The sequence below is a fragment of the Loxodonta africana genome, chromosome 9 (genome assembly GCF_030014295.1).
Source record: "Loxodonta africana isolate mLoxAfr1 chromosome 9, mLoxAfr1.hap2, whole genome shotgun sequence".
Taxonomy (NCBI): Eukaryota; Metazoa; Chordata; class Mammalia; order Proboscidea; family Elephantidae; genus Loxodonta; species Loxodonta africana.
In genome coordinates, this window is record NC_087350.1 from 18,543,812 (window position 1) to 18,557,733 (window position 13,922).

Below are 13,922 nucleotides of genomic sequence, written 5' to 3' on the forward strand. Positions count from 1 at the left end.
AATTCTTTTGATGAGCATAAATGTTTGATTTTTAGGAGCTCCTGGTTATCTAGTTTCTCTTCTGGTGTTTGTGCATTGTTAGTTATGTTTTGTATTCTGTTTATGCCATGTATTAGGGCCCTAGCATTGTCCCTATTTTTTCTTCCATGACATTTATCATTTTAGATTTTGTATTTAGGTCTTTGATCCATTTGAGTTACTTTTTTGTACATGGTGTAAGGTATGGGTCTCATTTCATTTTTTTGCAGATGAATATCCAGTTATGCCAGCACTATTTATTAAATAGACTGTCTTTTCTCCATTTAAGGGCCTTTGGGCCTTTGTCAAATATCAACTGCTCATAGGTGGACGAATTTATGTCTGGATTCTCAGTTCTGTTCTATTGGTTTATGTATCTGTTGTTGTACCAGTACCAGGCTGTTTTGACTACTGTGGCGGTATAATAAATTCTAAAATCAGGTACTGTAAGGCCTCCCACTTTGTTCTTCATTTCTGGGCCTCTTCCCTTTCCATATGAAGTTGGTGATTTGTTTCTCCATCACATTAAAAAATGTTGTTGGAATTTGGATCGGGATTGCATTTTATCTGTAGATTGCTTTTGATAGAATTGACATTTTCACAATGCTAAGTCTTCCTATCCATGAGCAAGGTATGTTTTTCCAGTTGCGTAGGTCTCTTTTGGTTTCTTGCAGTAGTGTCTTGTAGTTTTCTTTGTATAGGTCTTTTACATCTCTGGTTAGATTTATTTGTAAGTATTTTATCTTCTTGGGGCTACTGTAAATGGTATTGATGTGGTGATTTCCTCTTCGATGTTCCTTTTGTTGGTGTAGAGGAATGCAACTGATTTTTGTATGTTTATCTTGTATGCCGATACTCTGCTGAACTCTTCTATTAGTTTCAGTAGTTTTCTTGAGGGTTTTCTGTGTATAAAATCATGTCATCAAATAGAGATACTTTTACTTCTTCCTTATTAATTTGGATGCCCTTTATTTCTTTTTCTAGCCTAATTGCTCTGGCTAGGATCCCCAGCACAATGTTGAATAAGAGTGGTGATAAAGGGAATCCTTGTCTGGTTCTGGATCTCATGGGGAATGCTTTCAGACTCTCTCCATTTAGGATGATGCCGGCTATTGGCTTTGTATAAATGCCCTTATTATGTTGAGAAATTTCCCTTTTATTCCTATTTTGCTGAGCGTTTTTATCATGAATGCGTGTTGGAGTTTGTCAAATGCCTTTTCTGCATCAATTAATAAGATCATGTGGTTCTTGTCTTTAGTTTTATTTATGTGATGGATTATATTGATTGTTTTTCTAATGTTGAACCACCCTTGCGTACTTGGTATGAATCCCAGTTGGTAATGGAGAATTAGATTTTTAATATGCTGTTGATTTCTATTGGCTAGAATTTTGTTGAGGATTTTTGCATCTATGTTCATGAGGGATATTGGTCTGTGATTTTGTTTTTTTGTAGTGTCTTTACCTGGTTTTGATATCAGGGTTATGTTGGCTTCATAGAATGAGTTTGGGAGTATTTCATCCTTTTCTGTGCTCTGAAATAACCTTAGTAATAGTGGTGTTAACTGTTCTCTGAAAGTTTAGTAGAATTCTCCAGTGAAACCATCAGGGCCAGGACTTTTTTTTTGTTGAGAGTTTTAAAATTACCTTTGCAATCTCTTCTTTTGTTATAGGTTGATTTAGCTGCTCTACCTCTGTTTCCGTTAGGTAGGTAGTGTGTTTTTAGAAATCTATTTCCTGTAGGTTTTCAAATTTGTTGGAGTGCAGTTTTTCATAGTATTCTGTTATGATTATTTTAATTTTCATTTGGGTCTGTTGTGATATTGCCCATCTCATTCCTTATTCAGGTTATTTGCTTCCTCTTGAGTTTGTCTTTTGTCAGTTTGTCTAACGGTTTATCAATTTTGTTGATCTTTTCCAGGAACTCGCTTTGGTCTTATAAACTCTTTCAATTGTTTTTCTATTCTCTGTTTCACTTAATTCTGCTCTGATTTTTATTATTTCCTTTCTTCTGGTGCCCTAGGGCTTTTTTGTTGTTGTTGTTGTTGCTTTCTTTCTATTTATTTGAGTTGTAAGGTTAATGTTTTGATTTTGGCCCTTTCTTCTTTTTGGATGTGTGCGTTTATTACCATAAATTGACCTCTGAGCACTGCTTTTGCTGTGTCCCAAAGGTTCTGATAGGGTGTGTTTTCATTTTCATTTGATTCTGTGAATTTCTTTATTCTGTCCTTAATTTCTTCTATAACCCAATAGTTTTTGAGCAAGGTGTTGTTCAGTTTCCATGTATTTGAGATTTATCCTTGCTTTTTCTCTTATCGATTTCAAATTTTATGGCTTTGTGGTCAGAGAAGAAGCTTTGTAATATTTCGATGTTTTAGATTCTGTTAAGGCTTGCTTTGTGGCCTAATATGTGGTCTATTCTGGAGAATGTTCCTTGTGCATTGGAAAAGAAAGTATACTTGGCTGCTGTTGGGTGAAGTGTCCTGTATATGTCTATGAGGTTAAGTTGGTTGATTGTGGCATTTAGATCTTCCGTGTCTTCTTTGAGTTTCTGGATGTTCTGTCCTTCACTGGAAGTGGCGTGTTGAAGTCTCCTACTATTATTGTGGAGCCGTCTCTCTCTCTTTTCAATGCTGTTAGAATTTGTTTTACGTATTTTGGAGTCCTGTCATTGGGTGCGTAAATATTATTATGGTTATGTCCTCCTGGTGTATCAACCCTTTAATCATTATGTAGTGTCCTTCCTTATCCTTTTTGGTGGGTTTTACTTTAAAGTCTATTTTGTCAGAGATTAATATTGCCACTCCTTCTCTTTTTTCTATTGTTGTTTGCTTGATATATATTTTTTCCATCTTTTGAATTTTAGTTTGTGTCTTTAAGTCTAAGGTGTGTCTCTTTTAGACAGCATATAGAAGGATCATGTTTTTTAATCCATTCTGCCACTCTCTGTCTATTGGTACATTTAGCCCGTTTACATTTGGCATAATTATTGATAAGTATGCTTAGTGCTGTTATTTTGATGTCTTTCTTGTGTGTTGTTGACAGTTTCTTTTTTCCGCTTAATTTTCTGTGCTGAGTTGTTCTTTATGTATTTTTCATTGTTGTTAATTTTGTATTTGGTGAGTCTTTATGTTTTTCTTGTTTTTTATTTTGATGTGTGGGATTTTTAGTTTCCTTTGTGGTTATGTTAATATTTACCCCTATTTTTCTAAGTTTAAACCAATCTTTTATTTCTTTATATTGCCTTGACTTCCTTTCCATGTGAAAGATCTATGACTCCATTTTTTAGTCCCTCTTTTTTGTTTTAATATTGTCATCTTTCACATATTGACATCTCTGTTTGCCTATTTTCAGTGTTTTAGCTTTGATTTATTTTTGTGACTTCCCTATCTGAGTTGATATCTGGTTGCTCTGTTCTTGTCTTGGGTTGTTATCTGATGTTATTGATTTTCTAACTGGAGAACTCCCTTTAGTATTTCGTGTAATTTTGGCTTGGCTTTTACAAATTTTCGTAACTTCTGTTTATCTGGAAATGCCCTAATTTCACCATCATATTTGAGAAACAGTTTTGTTGGATATAGAATTTTTGGCTGGCAGTTTTTTTTTTTTTCCCTTTAAGGTTCTATACATGTCATCCCATTGCCTTCTTGCTTGCATATTTTCTGCTGAGTAGTCAGAGCTTAGTCTTATTGACTCATGTTTTAGGTGACTTTTCATTTATCCCTACTATTAAAATTCTCTCTTCATCTTTGTTTTTGGCAGGTTTGATTACAATATGTCTTGGTGACTTTCTTTTGGGACCTACCTTGTGTGGGGTTCGATGAGCTTCTTGGATAGGTATCTTCTCATCGTTCACAATATCAGGAAAGTTTTTTGCCAATGAATCTTCAACAATTCTCTCTGCATTCTCTGTTATCCCCTGCCCCCACCCCCATTCTGGTACTCCAATCACTTGTAGATTATTCCTCTTGATAGAGTCCCATGTAATTCTTAGGATTTCTTCATTTAAAAAAAAAATTTTTATCTGTTTTTCCTCAAATAAGTTGGTGTCAAGTGCCTTATCTTCAGTCTCACTAATTCTGACTTCTGTTGCCTCATTTTTGCTCTTATGACTTTCTGTTGAGTTGTCTAATTCTGAAATTTTATTGTTAATCTTTTGGATTTCTGTTTTCTCTCTCTATGGATTCTTGCAGTCTGTTAAATTTGTCATTATGCTCTTGTATAACCTTCTAAAATTCCTCTGTTGCTTTGTGTATATGTTCCTTGACTTGTCCTGTTTTGCCTGATCTTCTTCCTGATCTCTTGACGAGTTCTGTATATTAGTCTTTTGAATTCTATCACTGGTAATTCCAAGAATTATCTTCCTTTGGAAGGTTTCTTGAGTCTTTATTTTTTGGCTTCCTGAAGCCATCATCGTCTGCCTCTTTATGTGATTTGATATTGACTGCTGTCTCCAAGCCATCAGTAAGTTATTATATTTATTTATTTTATGTTTGCTTACTATGTCCTATCTTCTTGTTTTGTTTTGACATGCCCAAATATGCTGGATGTGAGAGCTAGTTTGATCACTGATGTCTTTGAAGCTTTCACATCCTAGTGGCTAGAGCTGTTACTAGGCATGCGAGCCCAGGAGTCCATTTACTTTTCTTGTGTGGATTCAGCTCAGGTGTCCAGGTTGTTGGTCAGTGAGTGTGTCGTGCAGGCTCTCACCTACAGTCCTAGACTTGCAGGGCTATGTAGGGGTGATTGGAGTAAGCACAGGCATCTGGCTGCATTGCACTGATCAAGGCAGAAGGTTGACTGCTGCCCCTGAAGTGTCAGGGTAAAAGGCGTGTCCCCATTCCCTAGAGTGTATAGGTAGGTGGGTTTTGCAGCCAGACTATGGGTACCCAATGCTGTTGGCTCTTGTCATCACTTATTCTTCGACACCTGTCCCGGGTGGCTCGGTGGAGTGGGTGGAGCCACCAGTTCTCAGGCTTCTGATGTGGATGTGGATAGGTGAGGACCCTGCTTAATGGGCAGGGTGGTGTCAAATGTCATGAATCTGCCACTCCCCTTTATAGCAGATGCAAATGAAAATAGGCTTCATGTATATACCTTGTTTTACTGTGCTAATGAGGGCCTATGCTGTTGAAATTGGCCCACACAGGTTTGTGCAGGTGTGAAAGGCATTTAAAGTCAATGGACCCCTTACGCCTGTGCCTAAACAAAGGGGCTGTGCCTGTCCTGAGTTCCTGGCTTAGAGGTGCCAGCAGATTATTTTATTTCCCTGGCTGTTAATTTGTTACCTCTCCAAAGCCAAGGGAATGGCTTAGGGTGTGCGACAGTTCCTACTTCCAGCCCAGGGAGCGCAGCAATCACTGAAGTCAGACTGGGACTTGGAGCAGAGCAGGGAGGGGACAGGTAAATGGGAGAGAGGCACTTCCGGAAAAAAAAATTTTTTTTTGATCTGTGCAGTAGGTTAGACGCTTGTACTTATCTTTTGCCTATTGAGTGCTGTTTCTCGCTGGTTCTGGAAGCTTGAGCAGACTCCCCATGCTTGGTCTCTCCTGGTGTGGAAAACACATCCCGAGCACCACTGCTTGCCTCACTATGCATGCCAGCTGATCCAGCCTGCAGCATGTTGGTGCCAGCCAGATCAGGTCTGGCAACTAACTCCTGGCTGCTTCTGAACCATCTCTCCCTCCCTCTGCCACTTAGTCCATTTCTTCAACTTTGTCTTTGATGTTCAGGGCTCCTAGATTGTCATTTATAATTGACTTACTTGTTTTTGGGGGTCTTTGTTGTAAAAGGGCCCACAGGTAGCATCTGACTACTCTGCCATCTTGGCCCCCCCTCCCAGTTTCGATTTTTAAACGTGGGAAGAATAAATGACACCTCATGATGGATTATTGCAACCTTAATGCTATAGCCCCACCCATTAAGGCCCCCATACTCAATATTATTAAAATTGCTCACTCTGTCCAATCAGCAGCTGATAAATACTTTGCAGTCATAGATTTGGCTCACATGTTCTTTTTAGTGTTTTTTCAACACCTTTTCAGCTTCAGTTTGCCTTCACCTTCAAAGGGAAACAACATATCTTGACCTGACTACTCATGGGATATCTCATCAGCCTTCCCATCCTGCACAGTCTTTGATGGCAATATTTTAACCACATCCAACTTTCCCCAGTAGCACAGATATGACATTACATTGATGACACCCTCCTTTGAGGAGATTTATTTGATGTACTCATTTAGGACATACTAATACTCACAAAGGGGCTCACAAAAAGGAGATGGGCCATTTCCCCACACATAGTAAAAGGCTCCACCATCTTGATTAAGTTCTGAAAATTATTTAGTAAGCAGGGCAGCTCCAGTCCTGACACTGTCAAGAAACAGCTACTGACCCTTTGTGCATCCACAGTGTTTAAATAAGTCTGACATCGTTTAGAGCCATTTGTATCTTCTATGGAGAAATATCATTTCAAACCCTTTCTCGCTTTTTTGATGTGTGCATCTATTGCTATAAATTGACCTCTGAGCACTGTGTTCCAGAGGTTTTGGGATGTTGTGTTTTCATTCTCGTTTGATTCTAGAAAATTTTTTATTCCATCTTTGATTTCTTCTATCACCCAGTGGTTTTTAAACAAGATGTTATTCAGTTTCCATGTATTTGATTTTTTTTCCCTTGCTCTTCCTGTTATTAATTTCTACTTTGATGGTATTGTGATCAAACAAGATGCTTTGTATTATCTCAGTGTTTTGGATTTTGTTGAGGGTTGCTTTGTGGCCTAAGATGTGGTCTATTCTGGGAGAATATTCCATGTGTGTTGGAATAGAATGTGTACTTTGCTGCTCTTGGATGGAGTGTTCTGTATATGTCTATGAGGTCAAGTTTGTTGATTGTGACTTTTAGAGCTTTTGTGTCTTTGTTAAGTTTCTCTCTAGGTGTTCAGTCCTTTACTAAGAGTGGTATGTTGAAGTTTCCTACTGCTTTTGTGGAACTGTCAATTTCTCTTTTCAGTGCTGTTAGAGTTTGTTTTATGTGTTTTGAAACCCTGTCATTGGGTGTGTAGATATTTATTATGTTTATGTCCTCATGGTGGATTGTCTCTTTTATCATTATATAATGTCCTTCCTTGTCTTTTGTGGTGAATATGGTTTTAAAGTCTATTTTATCTGAGACTCATATTGCCACTCCTACTCTTTTTTGGTTGCTGTTTGCTTGATACATTTTTTTCCATCCTTTGATTTTTAATAAATTTACGTCTTTGTTTATAAGGCATGTCTCTTGTAGACAGCATGTTGATGTGTCCTTTTTTTTTTTAATCTGTCCTGTCACTTTATTTGTGCATTTAAGCCATTTATGTTTAGTGTGGTTATTGATAGGTACAAGTTTATTACTTTCATTTTGTAGTGCTTTTTTTGTGGTGCTGATGTTTTCTTTGTTCTTACTCTCCTGTGCTGAATCCCTTTTGTTTGTGTATTTTTTAAAATTTCTTTCGTTTTTGTAGATTTTGTGTTTACAGAAACTTTATGTTTTTTCTTTATTTTGATGAGTAGGTTTGTTAACTTTCTTTGTGGTTACCTTGAAATTTACCCCATCTTCCTAAGTTTAAACCAGTCTTTTATTACTTGATAACGCCTTGACTTCCTCTCCATTAGAAAGTTCTATACCTACATCGTTTATTCCCCTTTTTAGTGTTCTGATGTTTTTGTCATTTACAGATTGACCTCTCTGGTTCTCTGTTGTAAATTTTTTAGTTTTGTTTTATCCTTGAGAGTTCATTATCTAGCTTGATATCTGGCTGATGCTGTCTTATGTGCTAGATTCAGGTTGTTGCCTGATGTTGTTGGTTCTCTAACTGAAGGACTCCCTTTAATAACTCTTGTAAGTTTGGTTTGGTTTTTATGTATTCCCTTAATTTCTGTTTATCTGAATATATCCTAATTTTGTTGTCATATTTGAGTGAGAGTTTTGCAGGATATATTATTCTTGGTTGGCAGATTTTTTCTTTCAAGATTTTATATGTCATCCATTGCCTTCTGGCCTGCATAGTTTCTGCTGAGTAATCACAGCTTAGTCTTCTTGTTCTCCCTTGTATGTGACTTTTCGTTTTTCTCCAGCTGCTCTCAGGATTCTTTCTTTGTCCTTGGTTTTAGTGACTGTGATTATGACATGTCTTGGTGTTTTTCTTTGGGGGTGTCTATCCTTTATGGAGTTCGTTCAGCTTCTTGGGTGATTGGATTTTTGTCTTTCATGATATTAGGAAAGTTTTCTGTCAGCAAACTTTCAATGATCATCTTTGTGTTTTCTGTTTCATCCCCTTTTTCTGTAACTCTGATCACATGCAAATTTTTGCATTTGATTGTCTCCCACATTGTTCTCAGGGTTTTTTCATTCTTTTCTCCAATTTTTCTTCAAACAAAGTAGTATCTAAGGATTTGTCTTCAATTTTGGTGATCCTTTCTGTCATTGCTTCATATTTGCCCCTAAAATCTTCTATTGCACTGTCCATTTCTGAAATCTTGTTTTTATCTTTTGGATTTCTAATTGCTGTTTTTGTATGATTTATAGTTGTTTATTTATTTTGACATTTTGTTCCTCTATTAATTTCCTGAATTATTACATTGTTTTGTCTACCTATTCCATAATCTTGTCTGCATTTTCCGTGATTTTGTCTATTTTTTCCTTATTTTTTTCTGTGTTTTCCTTCATCTGTTGGAGAACCCTGAATATTAGAGTTTTGAATTCCCTATAAGGTAGTTCCAGTTCCTTTTCTTCTAGCAGGAGGTCATCTGGTGTTTTATTTTGATCACTTTCTGGAGCCATCCTCTCCTATTTTTTTTTTTTTTTATTGTATGTTTTGATGTTGTCTGCTTTGTCTGGGACATTCAGGAATTTTTTTCTTTATTGATTGTAGATTTGATTGTTTTGTCCTGCATTTTAAAAAATTTGGTTACATATGGGCAGGCGGGCTGGGTGTGTTTTGTTGCTTGCTTGCCTGTGGGCACGATACTTCTTGCCACCTTGTCCAGCAGGGCAGGGCTAGTGGGGGTGGAGGGGTGAGGATGGATTGTGGCATGAACTGCGGGTGACAGGGCCGGGCTAAGAAGCAGTACTGGGCAGGATTTGGTGGACCACATCAGTACCACTTGGGGGTGGGGCACTTGGTGCATGGTGCAGATAGGCAGGAGGCAAAGGAGAGGATGTGATGTGCAGTGCTAAGTGGATGAGTGAAAGAAGGGAAAGAAGAGAAACAAATGCAAAATAAAAAAACAAAAAATGAAGTAAAAAGAAAAAAGTATAAAATGGTTGCGTGATAGGATTCAGCAGGTGGGAGTGGCGCATATCTGGTGAGGCTGTATGGCGGTGGCTCTCTAGCTGAGCAGTGTGGCTTGGCCTGTCAAGAAGGGGTGCAGGCGGTGCATGGGTCTAGGTGGCTGGGAGAAAGGAAAGGAAAGGGGGGAAGTGAGAGAAGAAACCAACAATAAAACAAATTAAAAATAAATAAAAACAACAATAACAAAATATGGTAGTGTGGGAGCCGGCTGTTCAGAGTGGTGCAGAACTGGGGTGGTGACGAGCTGATGTCTCTCTTGGCAGGTGGCATGGCAGAGCCCATCAGGAATGGGTGGAGGCAGTGCAGGGCCTAGATGGGAGGGAGAAGGAAAAGGAGAAGGGGAAAGAGAAAGAAAAATAAAACATATGGTGCTGAGGGAGCTGACCTGTGGGGACAGTGCAGACCCGGGGAGGTCATGTGTCAGAGGCTCTCCAGCTGAACAATACAGCACAGCCCATCAAGAAGTTGGGGTGGCCCATGGTGCTGGGTGGGTGGGAGAAAGGAAAGGAAGGAAGGGAGAGAGAGAGAAGAAATAATTACAAAAACAAGAAAAAAAACTCCAAAAAATAAATAAATAAATAAAATAGTGCTGAGGGAGCTGGTTGGTGATGGCAGCACAGAACTGGGGAGACCGTGTGCAGTGTGATTCTCCAAATGAGCGGTGCAGCGTGGCCCACCCCCCGAAGAGGCGGGTCTGTACACAGGTCTGGGTGGGTGGGAGAAAGGAAGGGAAAGAAAGAAGAGAGAGAGGGAGAGAAAAGAAACAGAAAAAAAGAAGAAAAAGAAAAGAACAAAGCAAACAAACCAATAAATCACAGCCAGTCAAGAAGGGGAGGGGATGGCATACAGGGCTAGCTGGGTGTGAGAAAGGAAAGGAAGGAAGGAAGGGAGAGAAAAGCAACAAAAAAAGCCCCCAAAAAACAAACAGAAATACAAACCCAAAACAAAACAAAAACAAATGGCACTGAAGGTGCTGGCATTGGGAGTGGGGCAGGCCCTGGTGGCAGTGAGCTGGTGTCTCTCAGGCTGAGCACCTGGGCCTGTTGGAAAGTGGCAAAGGCCATGTAGAGGGAAGGAGGGATGGTGGGTTGGAAAGCATGTATCCCTGATTACCGAGTGCTCTGTCTCCTGTTGGGAGCTCCATGAAGCTGCCTTCCCATATTCTCTTTCTGCGTTCTTTGGTGGCTGTAGTCCAAGATGGCAAATCCGACCACCTTAGCTGGTAGGGAGCGTCCACTCCGTAGCTCTCATTCTCTGTTCTCTGTTCCTTATTCAGTTTGGTGTTTGATTGAGTTCTTTATTCCTTCATTTGGTGCTTATGATTCCAGGATTGACGTTTGTATCTGTCTCACTTAGTTTTTCCGGTCTTTGCTGCAGAGGGACGGCATGGTGCTTCTGTCTATAGTGCCATGTTCAAGCTTCCAATCTCCCTATTTCATTTTTTAGTTGGGTTATTTGTCTTTTCTTTACTGAGTTATAAGGGTTCTTTTTATATTCTGGATACAATACCCTTTCAGATAGATACATGATTTTGAAAATTTTTCTCCTAGTTGAGGGTTGTCTTTTCACTTTCTTGATGGTGTGCTTTGAAGCACAAAGTTTTAAATTTTGATGAAATCCAGTTTATTTATTCTTTTGGCAGTTTTGGTGTTATATCTAAGAAGGCTTTGTTTAACCCAGTGTCACAAAGATTTATTCTATTTAGGTCCATGATCCATTTTGAGTTAATTTTTGTGTGCAGTGTAAGAATAGATTGGATACCCACTTTTATCATTCTGAAGCACATTGGCATTTTGACTGAATGTTCCCTTTTCAAGGTGATTGCATTAAATTTTTTTTTTCTAGAGTGGCAGTTAAATGAAAAGGAGTGTTTGGAAAACACCCTCAGCTACAAGCAACAGAAATCAGGACTCACAATGTGTAGTGAGTTCAAGGGAATTCAGGGCTGATCAAGTAAACAGATATGACTATGAAGTAGTGTTGCGTACCAAACTACTTATTGAGGGTGAACACACTGACAGTCCCATGCAGGGTGTGCTCCCCCACAGCAGGAGGTATTCCAGAAGCAAGCAGGTGTAAGGAGCCACCAGAAGGGGAAGAGTATGAAAAACCCCAGGGAAGAGAAGGGATGAGGGGAAGCTAAAGTGCACCTTACATGATATCCTCCTGTAACAAGGTGGGGCATCTCTGGGTCAGGGAATTCTCAAGACAGCAGCTCCTTAGGGCCCTTAAAACAACAGGGTTGTATCTAGCTAGCAGAGGTTGGGTGCAGTTTCTCGAGTTATATAAAGCGGGTAGTCTCTTGGTGGCTGAAAATCTGCTTATTTGGGCTATTTTAAAAACAGTTGGATGTGTACCAATTTAAGTTTGGCACCAGTAGGTTTTTTGGGGGCTAATGAGCTTCAGCTTGCTATCTTTGCCTCATAAAACAGTGCCTAAAACACGTGAGGTTTATTTTTTATCATATGACAAAAAGCTTGCAGAGAGGTGTTTTAGCTGCCGACTAACATTGTACAGAAATCTTGCTTTGTTTACTATTGCTCTTTCTTGTGCTTCTTGCCTCATGGAAGCAAGACGGCTTCAGCAGGCAACTCCAGGCACCACGGCTGTGCTCAAGCCACGAGAAAGCGGAAAGTTTTGTCTCCACACCTGCCCCTTTTATCTGAAAGCTGTATATCTATCCTGAACCCCCTCTCCACCTGTAGACATTTCCTTTTGTTTCACGGGTTTGAGCTGGGTCACATGAGCACCTCATAGCTGCAAGGGAGGCTGGGAAGGAAAATATTTGGTTTTCTCCCTCTCTAGAGAGAGGCAGCAAGAGAGAAAGGGGCGGGAAATGGCTTTTTGGCAGCATACCCACAGTCTACCTAACTGGGAAATAGAAACCAAGTTTAGCAATGATAATTTTACAAGATAAAGAAATGAACAAATGAAAAATGAAGAAATTTGATGTTAAATTTTCATTGCCTAAGATTGAAAAAAGGTCTAAGACCTTTCAATAACCCATTCCCCTATGTATTATAGACTGTCTTCAAATTTTTATAAGTTGCTAAAATTATTTGTTTTTCTATGTTCTTTGTAGTTTCCCATCACCAATTGTTCTTGGACTTGGACAGGTAAGTGAAAAATATAAATTCACCTCCTAGTTAGTTAATGGTTAGTGTAGATGATGAAATTTTAAGTGCTTTTGTTTCAGACTATGGTTTACAAATTTATCCACATGGCAGAGGACCTGAGGATCATGGTACTCTGGAACAACGTAAAATAGTGACACATTTTATTTCATCCTACAATTTGTGAACAATTATATTTGTGTCTTAGTTTCCTCATCTGCTGTAACAGAAATACTACAAGTGGGTGGCTTTAAAGAACAAAAATTTATTTTCTGACAGTTCTGGAGGCTAAAAGTCCCAATCAGGGTCTTGGCTGTTTTGATTCCTTCCTTGTCGACCATAGGTATTCTTTGGTCCCTTAACAGTCCTCACATGTCATTTGTTTTCCCCAGTATGTGCTGGCTTCTGTGTCTAATCTGCTCTTTTTTATAACTCAGAAGTGATTAGGTTTAGGACACACCCCACATTGATATGGTCTCAATAACATAATAAAGAGAACCTGTCCTAGACTGGATTCTCTAGAGAAGCAAAACCAGTAAAGCATATAAATATATAGAGAGAGATTTATATCAAGGAGACAGCTCACACGATTGTAGAAGTTGGAAAGTCCCAAGTCCTTGGATCAGGATAGAGGCCTTTCCCAATTCACAGAACCGCAGAAGCTGGTAAACCCAAGATCAGCAGGTCGAAGAGCAGGGCTCCCACTCACAGGCTGTGAAGGTTGAGGAAACTCCCAGGTCGGCAGGCAAGACCACAAGGTTTCTCCTGATTCAAGTAGCTGCAGGGGCTGGTGAACCCAAGATCGGCAGGTCAGGGAGCAGGACTCTTGCTCACAGGCTGTGAAGATCAACGAATCCCAAGGTGGACTGGTAAGCTGCTAGCTTAAGTCCCAAGAACTGGAGGTCAGACAAGAGACAACCGCTGGACCCAGAACAAGCCAAGAACCTTGGCAAGGCAAGCAGGAAGGAAGTAGGCGGGGGAGGGTGGAGAGATGAAGGCTGAGGGGGCGGTGAGCTGCCACAGGCCTCACCCCCGCCGGTACCACTAAGCAGATTTCATCACATATCAGATTTCAACAGGGAAGTGATCGCAACATTATACAACTGCCAAAACACTGAGAATCATGGCCCAGCCAAGTTGACACACAGTCTTAACCATCACAGAACCCTATTTCCAAACCTGATAACATCCACAGCAAAAAACGGTTAGGATTCCAACAAAAATTTTGAGGGGCACAAATAATTCAATAAGAATAAAGGGAACTGCTTATTTTAAACTCAACTTCTTTAATTGGATTTAGAGGGCAGTGGTGGCTCAGTATTAGAATTCTTGCCTTTGATGTGGAACATCTGGGTTCAGTTCTCAGCCAATGCACCTCATGCAAAACCACCTCCTGTCTGTCAGTGGGGGCTTGTGTGTTGCTGTGATGCTGAATAGGTTTCACTGGAGCTTCCAGACTAAGA

At 39.6% G+C, this 13,922-nt stretch overlaps 1 protein-coding gene across 5 annotated transcripts in view; it reads left to right on the forward strand.

Annotated features, from left to right (window-relative positions):
• The window catches only part of SLC35D2 (solute carrier family 35 member D2), an 83,878-nt gene that overhangs the window by 14,998 nt on the left and 54,958 nt on the right, over positions 1-13,922 (forward strand). For all 5 annotated transcript variants that reach the window (XR_010322944.1, XM_064291128.1, XM_064291126.1 and 2 more), the window contains exon 2: positions 12,429-12,462. Coding sequence is in view for 3 of the 5 variants with exons in the window: in XM_064291128.1 (XP_064147198.1) it covers positions 12,429-12,462 (34 nt within the window). In the remaining 2 variants the exon portion in view is untranslated. The remainder of the gene's footprint in view (positions 1-12,428; positions 12,463-13,922) is intronic.